The 12,280-nt window shown below is 37.4% G+C and overlaps 1 protein-coding gene across 2 annotated transcripts in view; it reads left to right on the forward strand.

Moving 5' to 3' along the window:
- The window catches only part of VWA3B (von Willebrand factor A domain containing 3B), a 242,905-nt gene that overhangs the window by 157,907 nt on the left and 72,718 nt on the right, over nt 1–12,280 (forward strand). For both annotated transcript variants that reach the window (XR_009344834.1, XM_059134682.1), the window contains exons 17-19: nt 5,632–5,748; nt 9,901–9,988; nt 10,081–10,228. Coding sequence is in view for 1 of the 2 variants with exons in the window: in XM_059134682.1 (XP_058990665.1) it covers nt 5,632–5,748; nt 9,901–9,988; nt 10,081–10,228 (353 nt within the window). In the remaining variant the exon portion in view is untranslated. The remainder of the gene's footprint in view (nt 1–5,631; nt 5,749–9,900; nt 9,989–10,080; nt 10,229–12,280) is intronic.

Raw genomic sequence — 12,280 nt, forward strand, 5'->3', positions numbered from 1 at the left:
TGAAAGATATTGGTCTGTAGTTTTTCTTTTTTCTTAGTTCTGTTTTTCCACATTTTTTAATTGATGTGTAGGTGATATATATTACCATATTAGCTTTAGGTGTACACTATAGTGATTTCACATTTATATAAATCACAAAGTCACCATCACAAAATGACCACAATAAATCTAGCTACTATCTCACCATATGAAGTTGTTAATTACTGTTAATCACATGCCCTGTGCTGCACATTGTATCACCTGTATTATTTATTTTATAACTGAAAGTTTGTACCTTTTAATCCTTTTCCCTTATTTCCTTCCTGCCCTACACCATTCCCCTGTGGCAACCACCAGATTGTTCTCTGTATTTAAGAGTCTGTTTCTATTGTTTTGCTTCTTTTTCATCACAGTTACTTAAATTTTTTAAAAACTTGAGTGCAGTTGACCCCAATATTATATTCGTTTCAAGTGTACAATATAGTGATGCAATTCTTAACACTGTTTTTGTCTGGTTGGTATCAGGTTAATATTATCCTCCTCAAATGTGTTGAGAACTTGTCCCTCCTCTTTTGTTCCTGGAAGAAATTGGTATAATTCATTTTTTAATATTTGATAAAATTACAATGGAGTCATTTGGGCCTGGAGATTTTTTTCCCAGGACTTCTTTATTAAGAATTTAATTTGAAAAAGATGGTTTTAGGGCTATTAATGTTTATTTTGTTTTTTTTTTAATTTTTTTAATTTATTTTTTATTTTCAGCATAACAGTATTCATTATTTTTGCACCACACCCAGTGCTCCATGCAATCTGTTATGTTAGTTGAATTTTGGCAATTGGTAGTTCTAAGGAAGTGGTCTATTTTTCCTAAGTTGTGAACTTGTCAGTGCAAAGTTATTTATTGTATGCCTTTATTACCTTTTTAATGACTGCAAGATCTATAGTGATGTCCACTATGTTGTTTCTGATATTAATGCTCTGTCCTCTCTCTTTCATTTTCTCTCTCATTCTCTCTTTTTCAGTCTTGTTAGAGGTTTAATCAGATCTATTGGTGCATCCTCCCCCTAAAAACCAGTTTTATCTAATTGATTATCTCTGATATTTTATTTTCAATTTTGTCAGTTGCTGCTCTTTATTGTTTCTTTCCTCTGCCTGCTTTAGTTTTATTTTGTTCTTCTTTTTCTAATTTCTTGAGTTAGGAACTTACCATTGATTTGAGATACTTCCTCATTTCCAACATAAGCATTTGTGCAAAAATTTCTCTTCCAGGGCACCTGGGTGGCTCAGTGGATTAAGCCTCTGCCTTCAGCTCAGGTCATGATCTAAGGGTCCTGGGATCAATCCCCACACTGGGCTCTCTGCTCAGCAGGGAACCAGCTTCCCCCTCTCTCTCTGCCTGCGTCTCTGCCTACTTGTGACCTGTCTCTTGCTGTCAAATAAATAAATAAATAAAACCTTAAAAAAAGAATTTCCCTTCCAGCACTGTCTTAGCTGCATCTCACATATTTTGATTTGTTGTGTTTTTGTTTTCATTCAGTTCTAAGTGTGTTTCTTTCCTTTAAGGCTTCCTCTCTAACCCATGGATTATTTATAAAAGTATTGTTTAATTCTATGTTTAAAGTTTTTTGTGTTGTCTTTCTATAATCACTTTCCAGTTTGATTCCACTATGGTCATCGAACACACTATGTTGATTTCAATTCTTTAAAGTTAGTTGGGGTCAGTTTTTTATTATTATGCTCAGGTAGCCAACATATAGTACATCGTTAGTTTTTTTTTAATATTATGTTAGTCACCATACAGTACATCATTAGTTTTTGATGTAGTGTTCAGTGATTCATTAGCTGTGTATAACACCCAGTACTCATCACAACACATGCCCTCCTTAATTCTCCATCCTTTTACTTGCAGTCTACCAATGTTATACTTAGAGTACATTCCTTGGGGTACTAAATGGCACAGTTGGTTGAGCATTCAACTTTTGGTTTTGGCTCAGTTATGATCTAGAGGTCATGGGTTTGAGCCCTGTTGTTGGGCTTCACACTCAGCTCAGAGTCTTGTTAAGACTTTCTCTCCCTCTTTCTTTGCCTCTCCCCACCTGTGCTCACACAAGCATGTGCTCTCTCTCTCTCTCAAATAAATAAATCTTGTTTTTAAAAAGTAAATTTCTTATAAGTAGCATATAGTTTGATAGCCTTTTATCCACTCTGCCAGTATGTTTTTTGATTAGTATTAGACTATTTATATTTAAAGTAATAATTGATATGTTAAGCACTTACTTCATTATTTTATTATTTTCTATTTATTTTCATTGGTCTTGTTCCACTTTCTTTTTTCTTGCCTTCCTTCAGGTTACTTGAACATTTTTTACAATTCTGTCTTGGTTTACTTGTAGTTTTTAAAAAATTTCTTTCTTTGTATGATTTTTATAATTGTTTCTATAGGTATGATAGTATATGTAAGTGACTTTAAAAAAGTCTCCTGGTGTCAGCATTTTACCACTTCATGTGAGTGTGGAAATCTTACTTCAATTTAGAAAATTTAATATTTTTTATTCCCCAGGTTTAAATACCATTATCTTGAGTATCAGGTGGTGTTGTAATGTCTGTTTCAGTCATTTCTAAGGATCAGTCTGCTAGCCAAAGTTCATTTTGTTTTGTTTTTAACATGTGTAGTAATGGTTTTATTTTTTTCTTAATTCCTGAAAGATGATTGGATGATTTTACATTCAGAATTTGCAGTCAATTGTTCTTTCCTTTTTGTGGTTGAAAAACAGTGAAGCCTCTCTTTCGGGTTTCCTATGTTTTAAATGTGAAATTTTCTGTCATTCAAACTGGTGGTTTCTTAGGTAATGTGTCTTTTCTCTCTGGCTACATTCAAGATTTTTTCCTTTATCTCTGATATTTAAGTATTTAACTGTAATGCATCTTGGCATGGGTTTCTTTGGGTTCATTCTGTTTGGTGTTTGTTCAGCTTCTTGAATCTGAACATTGTGTCTTTCACCAAATTTGGAAAGTTTTCATCTACTATTTCTTCAGAAAGTCTCTCTGTTCTACTTTCTGTCTCCCTGTCCTTTTGAGACCTTGATGATATGAATGTTGGATGCTTTGTTATTGTCCTACAGGTCCCTGAGTCTCTGTTTATCTTTTGTCAATATTTTTTTCTCTGTTGTTAAAATTAGCTGAATTGTATTGTTCTGTCTGTCCTCAAGTTCTCTGATACTATCCTCTGTCATCTCTGCTCTACTACTGAGCCCATCTAACAAGTTTTTTTATTTGTTATTTTATTTTTTAGTTCTACAGTTTCCACTTGGAACTTTTATAGCTTTTGTTTTATAGCTTTTATTTCTTAGCTGAGATTTTCTATTTGATCATTTGTTTCAAGAGAATTTATAATTAATTTTTGAAGCATTTTTATGACAGCTTCTTTGAAATCCTTATCAGATAATCCCAAATTCTTTTTTTATTTATTTTTTAAAGATTTTATTTATTTATTTATTTGAATTTATTTATTTTCAGCATAACAGTATTCATTATTTTTTCACCACACCCAGTGCTCCATGCAATCCGTGCCCTCTATAATACCCACCACCTGGTACCCCAACCTCCCACCCCCCCCACCAATTCAAACCCCTCAGATTGTTTTTCAGAGATAATCCCAACTTCTGATTCATTATTCATTCTGTTGGCATCATTTGATTGTCTTTCTCATTTAAGGTGCGATTTTCATGATTCTTGCTATAATGGGTAATTTTTTATAGTATCCTGAACATTTGTCTATTATGTAAGGGACTCTAGATCCTATTCAGATCTTTTATTTTAGGAAGTAGTTGCCCTGTTTAAAGTTAGCACATAGACCCTGGCCTGTTTCTCTGGGCTGTGGTTCCAATGGTTATTTAATTTTCACAGCCTTTTGTGATATTATTTTGGTGCTTGGTTTGCTGGTGTTAGTGGGGCTACAGCTGGTCCCTGCTGGTGCTGCCTGAGGGAGCAGCAGGAGTTTCCTCAGGCCAGGAGGCTAGATGTCTTTCAGTGGGGAAAAATTATGGTAGCTTCCCCACTACTATCTTTTGAGTGTTGTTTTGTCTCTAGGCAAGGGAGGAGAGCCTTGAACCTATATAAGCCAAGGGGCTTCCTGGTATGGGCCACTTGCCATAGCTGGATCAATCTTGCATGATCTGTCCACTTGTTCTGGTACAAGGGAGGAATGTCTTAGGCTCATGTGAACACAGTGGCTTCCTATACCATGCCACCTGTGTAGCCCACCTGCCCATTCCAGCAAAACCAGAGTTTTGCTAGAAAGGCTACTTGCTACTTGTCCTAAACATTGTGTAATGGCCTTTTGTCACTTCTACCATTTCACTTAGATTTGGGGTTGTTGCTATTGATAGGCTTTATTCTGTTTTAATTTTTAACATGGAAAAGTAATGAAATGAAATGTAGTGACTGACTACTGAACTTGGGGAGTAGTTAAGTGCTTTAATCCACTGCCAGATAAATGTGTTTTTATTCATTATTTTCAGAGTTTGGAAATAATACAGTTTTTATTTTTGGAGACTTCGGGAGCTAAATATTATTTTCATTTTGGCTCACTTGTTGTCTTGCCTAATGATTTTGGTCAAGGTGGACTGTGGAGTTCAGCTCTCCTATGTGGATCATTTATCTCTTTTACTCACAGACATAGATCCCAATGAAATTTATCTTTCTTAATTCCTGGTTACAGATGCAATCAAGACACAGGATTCACCCTGTTGTTGCCTAGAAAAATAATGAATAACACTTAACACAGTCCTATCTTTATGTACAGAGACCACGGGTATTAACTTCCTGTGAAAAAGATAGTTTGTAGATTATTAGTTCATCTTCAGTCTAATTATCTAGTTTCTTATAGGAGAGGCTAAGTTCCTTCTTGTTGAAAACAAGGACACATCACATTCACGAATACTATATAAAGCCTTGGTACTTGTACCTCCAAATTGTGAAGTACAGATCACATTTATAATTAATGTGGTTTCCATAATCGCATATAAAAATAATCAAGGTGTCTTGATATAAGCTCATTACCTTCTGTATATTGCACAAATTAAATGTCAATATTTGAAAAGTACTGATTTGCTAGCAAAGGACTGCAGTCTGTGAATGTGGTGAGGCATGACTCCTAGGATTATCTTACATTGACCTGAAGTCAAGGTTGTCTAGGAGAGCCCAGTATACTCACTTGAGCTCTTAAAAGGAGGAGATTTTTCCAGCCAGTGACAGAAAAGAAAGAGAAACTTGAAGCACAAGAGAAATTCAGTGTGTCATGGCTGGCTTAAAGATGGAGGGACCACTGAGTAGTCATGTGAGTGCTTCAGGAGCTGAGAAGCCCCCTGACTGTCAGTGAGAATAGAGGGACCTCGTTGCACAGCTGCAGGGAGATGAGTTCTACCCACAACTTGAATGAGCTTGGAAGTAGATCTCTCTTGAAGAGGGGTAGAGCTTGAGCTCAGACAAGTGGAACAAACATTTATGGCAGCATTTAATTGGTGGCAGAACTGTCCTCTGAGGTTTGGAACCTGCGTTCTTTTTCTAAGGATCCAAGGAATTAGGTACATCTGTTAAAGTCTCTCATTTTGTCCCACGTTCCTTTAACCCCTTTCCCTTTGCTACCAACAGAATCAACCAAAACCAGCCTTCTCAGAAGCCAGATGTCCAGCCTCAAGAGCTCAGCTTGCAGTGAGAGGACCGACGGCCTTTCTACTTCCAGCAGCTGGAACACTCCAAGTGACAGAGGTAAGCCAGAGAGGGTCTCTCTATATCAGGAAGCACAGGCCAGCCTCCCTTTGCCCAGTGTGTCTGCTCCTAAAAACCTGGGTATAGATACATTTTGGGGGAAACAAATCATTTTTAAGTGGGTTACAATTGCTTCCTATTCAGGGACTCCTTGTAAATCATCTCTGTCTGCTATAAGGAACTAGATTTTCTTAGGCTGAGATTTGCAATTACTGTGCCTGGATATTTAATATATAAGTGACTCACATAACTCTGGTGTTAGTATAGTTCTCGCTGCCACTGCATGTTTTGAACTTGAAAACCTAATACTTCACAGCTGGCTAATTTTCTTCCCTTCTGCGGTGCCTGGGTGGCTTAGTCAATTAAGCATCTGCCTTTGGCTCAGGTCATGATCCCAAGGTCCTGGGATTGAGCCCCATATTGGGCTTCTCCCTCTGCCTACTGCAACCCCTACTTGTGCGCACTCTCTCTCTCTGTTAAATAAATAAGTGAAATCTTATTAAAAAAAAAAAAGAAGAAGAAGAAGAAGAAGCTTTTATTTTCTTCCCTTCATTCACAGGGGGTGTCAGCTGGTCCATATTGTCAGCCTTTTGGGGATAAATTGTGAGGAGAATATGGCACGCAGATTTTATTATAAGAAAAAAAACTTTATTCTTAAAATAGTAAATTTCTAAGAGTTTAATTCCTGTAGGACTTTCCCCTATATTTCAAATTGCTGATAACTACTAAATCAAATTAATGACACAGATACACACGATCAATCCCCTATGTAGGAAGAGGGACTGAGTGACAAGTGTACCCTCCATCCATAGCTGAATCTAACCTCTTGTTCATTAGCACTGATCATTATGATGTCTTTTCCTCTGTTTCAATTAACCTATCATAGTTCCTAGGTCTGCTATATGCATGGTTTTTAAAGGGCTCATCTTATGATGAGTAAAGTATGATTTCTTAGATGTTTAACCAAGTCACTCCCAAACACGCCTCCTTCTAGATGCTGCCAATTCAATTAGCTAATATTTCTTTTCATTTGTAAGTCCAAGTTTTTATAAGGATATATATTAAAAATCCGAAACATTGATTTGAATTATGTATCTATAACTAAACAGGATCTAGTAGGGATTTTGGTTTTCCAGACAGAGTGGAAGAACTACAGAGCAAACTCTCAGAAACTAAAATGTTGATCAAGGTTCTTTTGTATAATTTGGAGGAGGCCAGTGAGGGCAACATTGAACAATCATTGGTTAATGGCATTTGCAAATTTAACATTTTAAAAAGGTGTTTTCTTTTTATTTTGATGAAGTCCCAAAAGTTTATTTTCGCTTTTGTTTCCTTTGCCTTTGGAGACATATCTTGAAAGAAGTTGCTGTGGCTGATATCGAAGAGATTACTGCCTATATTCTCCTCTAGGATTCTGATGGATTCCTGTCTCACATTGAGGTCTTTTATTCATTTTGAGTTTATCTTTGTGTACGGTGTAAGAGAATGGTCAAGTTTCATTCTTCTACATATAGCTGCCCAGTTTTCCCAGCACGATTTATTGAAGAGACTGTCTTTTTTCCACTGTATATTTTTTCCCGTTTTGTCGAAAATGATTTGACCATAGAGTTGAGGCTCCATATCTGGGCTCTCTACTCTATGTGTGTGTCTGTTTTTATGGTCTGTGTGTCTGTTTTTATGCCAGTACCATGCTGTCTTCGTGATCACAGCTTTATAGTAAAGCTTGAAATCAGGTAGCGTGATGCCCCCAGTTTTATTTTTGTTTTTCACCATTTCCTTAGCGATTCGGGGTCTCTTCTGGTTCCATACAAATTTTTGTATTATTTGCTCCAGCTCTATGAAGAATACTGGTGGAATTTTGATTGGAATGGCATTAAAAGTATAGATTGCTCTAGGCAGTATAGACGTTTTAACAATGTTTATTCTTCCTATCCAAGAGCATGGAATGGTCTTCCATCTTTTTGTGTCGTCTTCAATTTCTTTCATGAGTGTTCTGTAGTTCCTCGAATACAGATCCTTTACCTCTTTGGTTAGGTTTATTCCCAGGTATCTTATGGTTCTTGGTGCTATAGTAAATGTAAATGATTCTCTAATTTCCCTTTCTGTATTTTCATTGTTAGTGTATAAGAAAGCCACTGATTTCTGTACATTGACTTTGTATCCTGCCACGTTGCTGAATTGCTGTATGAGTTCTAGTAGTTTGGGGGTGGAGTCTTTTGGGTTTTCCATATAAAGAATCATGTCATCTGCGAAAAGAGAGAGTTTGACTTCTTCATTGCCAATTTGGATACCTTTTATTTCTCTTTGTGTCTGATTGCTGTTGCTAGGACTTCTAAAACTATGTTGAACAAGAGTGTTGAGTGGGCATCCTTGTCGTGTTCCTGATCTCAACGGGAAGGCTGCAAGCTTTTTCCCATTGAGGATGATATTTGCTGTGGGTCTTTCATAGATAGATTTGATGAAGTTCAGGAATGTTTCCTCTATCCCTATACTTTGAAGCATTAAGCAGTCAAAAAAACAAAGAGGCAACCCATGGAATGGGAGAAGATATTTGCAAATGACAGTACAGGCAAAAGGTTTATATCCAGGAATAATGAACTTCTCAAACTCAACACGCACAAAACAGACAACCATATCAAAAAATGGGCAGAAGATATGAACAGACACTTCTCCAATGAAGACATACAAATGGCTATCAGACACATGAAAAAATGTTCCTCATCACTAGCCATCAGGGAGATTCAAATTAAAACCACATTGAGACATCACCTTACACCAGTTAGAATGGCCAAAACAACATGTGTTGGAGGGGATGTGGAGAAAGGGGAACCCTCTTCCACTGTTGGTGGGAATGCAAGTTGGTGCAGCCACTTTGGAGAACAGTGTGGAGATTCCTCAAGAAATTAAAAAATAGAACTTCCCTATGACCCTGCCATTGCACTCCTGGGTATTTACCCCAAAGATACAGATGTAGTGAAAAGAAAGGCTATCTGTACCCCAATGTTTATAGCAGCAATGGCCACGGTCACCAAACTGTGGAAAGAACCAAGATGCCCTTCAACGGACAAATAGATAAGGAAGATGTGGTCCATATACACTATGGAGTATTATGCCTCCATCAGAAAGGATGAATACCCAACTTTTGTAGCAACATGGACAGGACTGAAAGAGATTATGCTGAGTGAAATAAGTCAAGCAGAGAGAGTCTATTATCATATGGTTTCACTTATTTGTGGAGCATAACAAATAACATGGAGGACATGGGGAGTTAGAGGAGAAGGGAGTTGGGGGAAATTGGAAGGGGAGGTGAACCATGAGAGACTATGGACTCTGAAAAACAATCTGAGGGGTTTGAAGTGGCGGGTGGGTGGGAGGTTGGGGTACCAGGTGGTGGGTATTATAAAGGGCACGGATTGCATGGAGCACTGGGTGTGGTGGAAAAATAATGAATACTGTTATGCCAAAAATAAATAAAAAATAAATTTAAAAAAAAGAAGTAAAAGTTTATCTAAATTTAAAAAAAAAGAATTAGCAGAATTATATTCATAATACCACCACTGTGAAAAACTAATAAAACAACTTTGATGTGATGTTTCTTGAGTTATAAATAAATAAATAAAATAAAAATGTGTTTTCTAGGGAATGAGGGAATGAATGTCTCATTCTTCCATGGAGAGGGATCTCAGTGGATATGGGATGAAGTAGATAAACAAAACACTGATAGGGCCATATTCATCTATTTATTGGTCTTTAGTGTAATTGCAAATGAATTTTGCCAGAGAACCTCCTATGACAGTCAGGTTTCTCTGAAATATGGGCCATTTATTAATCATCAGTCACAACCGAACTGAGAGATAAGTATGATCCTTTTGCATTTTGACTTTTATTTTTTTTTTTTTTTAAAGATTTTATTTATTTATTTGACAGAGAGAAATCACAAGTAGATGGAGAGGCAGGCAGAGAGAGAGAGAGGGAAGCAGGCTCCCTGCTAAGCAGAGAGCCCGATGCGGGACTCGATCCCAGGACCCTGAGATCATGACCTGAGCCGAAGGCAGCGGCTTAACCCACTGAGCCACCCAGGCGCCCCGCATTTTGACTTTTAAAAAACCCATATATTTGGAAATTATACAACCGTCATTTCTCCTTCCACAGAAATAAGCATCCTGCTGACAAATGAGTACCTAGATGGCAAGTCATTAGGGAGAGTGAGTCGAGAAGGAAAACAGGTTTATGACCAAGAGTGAGTACCCCAATTTTATCAGGGAAGCTTTGTTATGGTTGTGTTTATTACAAGCTTTAAAGCATCATATTGTGTCTTCTTATTTCTTCAAGTATGTCTTCAGAAGATTGGCTCAAGACCCATAGCTTGGTTGCCAAGAAACTCACCATCATGGATGCCTTGTCCATGACAGCGGTCCCTCACATCCCCACCTATGTTCCCATTCTGGACAAACATGTTGTTTCCAAGGTCTTTGATGAGGTAAGACTGGTTTTCTGTCTGTCCCTGCCTGACATATTTTTCATTTCCAGCTCAAATAAAATGTAGTCCACTTTGGTCTTGTATAGTTGTAACAGAAATGTATTTCAGCCATTAAAAAGAAAATTATTTTTAAAGATAGTAAAAAGGAGAGAGAAATGCTCTTAGGAAGTTTTATTTTTAAGCTTAGAAGAAATTGGCCCTTGCTGGGTTGGTCATTCACAGCTTGTTGCTGGTGGGTGGCAATGTGGAGCAGCAAAAATGTCTGAAAAGCTTCTCAGAGTCATGAGTTGTGAGTGAACATCATCTAGTTTCAGAGGACAGGGGAGAACTTGGGAGACACAGTGTCCTCCCTTTGCTTACCTTCTCTTCTTAAGGTAAGTGTCCTTGAGAACTTGGGAGACATAGTGTCCTCCATTTGCTTACCTTCTCTTGTTAAATATAGTGGCACCTTTTTTTCCCCCTAAGATTTATTTATTGAGAGGGAGAAAGCTTGTACATGCCTGCATGAGTGGGGGGAGGGCAGAGGGTGAGAATCTCAAGCAGACTCCCTGCTGAGCTCATAGCTTAACATGAGGCTGATTGTCATGGACCCATGAAGTCAGGACCTGAGCTGAAACCAGGAGCTGGCCCTCTTAGCTGATGGAGCCACGCAGGCAACACCATTGGCATCTTTCTATCACAAAAGTCTCCAAAGGAAAAAGTCACAAAGAGAAAGAGGGAGGGAGCAAGAGAGAAGAAGAGGCAAAGAGATAAAGAGGGAACTTGAGAGAGACTGAGAGTGAACTAGAGCCAGAGAGAACCATAGGAGAATGACAGTCATGTCTTAGAAGGGGAAAATGCAGTGGGAGGGCATAATAGGGTTAAATGTGGAGGAAAGCTAAATAAATACTGAAAAGTTTCCCTTGAATTGGGCAAATAGAAAGTCCTTGCCCTTAGCAAGAACAGATTCAGTGGAGCAGCCAGACTGTTCGAGAATGAGGAACACAAAAAACAAAGATATGAGGATCAAACCCCAGTGCTTCTGGGCATATACAGTGACAGCTAATGATTTAAATAGAAACATATCAGGCTTAAAAAAAAAAAAAAAGTAATAAAATGCTTGGTCTAAGAGGAAAAAAAAAAAAAGAAACATATCAGGCTTTATATTTGCTAAATGGAAATAGTGTCCTTAAAAGAACTTATCTCATCCTGAAATGGTTACAGAAGAAATGTAGGGTATTTGGGATTTGCTTCCAAATAATTGGGATGGTGGGAGTTGTTGGGGGAGGAAAGGAATAGATAAAAGAAGATTGGCCATGAGTTGGTAACTGTTAAATTTGCATGATAATAATATTGAATTGGGGAAGCTCCTTCTACTATTTTGTCTACTTTTTTATATAGTTCTGATTTTCCATAAAAAATTGAAAAAAATCAAAGGCAGAAAATCTTTTTTTAAAAAGGCTTTGTCTAACTGGTCTTGATGTATTTGGAAAAAGCAGAGGAATTGGTGAATTTTTTTCTCTGAGTCACATTGAAAACATCACACTGCTGGAGTTCAACATGTGCACGACCAGTGAGTGATTTTTGCTCTGGAGGTTGTGTGTGACTGATGCTATTTTCCTGTTGACTTTGCTTCATGGTGAGTGGCTCTGTCCCTGGGTGAGACCTTGTGACTGGCAGGTTCTATTTGTATTTCCAGTGAACTCTAACCTGATTAGTCAGATAACAATGTATCACTTGAACTTCTTCCAGAAGCAGCAGAGAGAAACTGAACACTGATTTCTTCTAGGAAGTTTGGTGGCAGGTTTTCCTATTCTGTGCACTTATTTTATTAATATTCTTCAGCTTTATTTGGAATAAGATGTATTTAGTGAATTCTGCCAAGAAGTAGAATTTTCTTGTGCTTCTCATGTCTCCTTCTAAGCCTTCCAACAACCTAAAACATGGAAAAATAAATTTTTCAAAAAACAAATATGATAGTGTATGGAAGTACAAACATAAAATCAAAGGAAGAAACCATAAAGGAAAGATTTATGGATCAAATACAGAAAAATGTTCTACTGCATAAAAGCA

This window comes from Mustela lutreola, chromosome 9 (assembly GCF_030435805.1).
Source record: "Mustela lutreola isolate mMusLut2 chromosome 9, mMusLut2.pri, whole genome shotgun sequence".
Lineage (NCBI taxonomy): Eukaryota > Metazoa > Chordata > Mammalia > Carnivora > Mustelidae > Mustela > Mustela lutreola.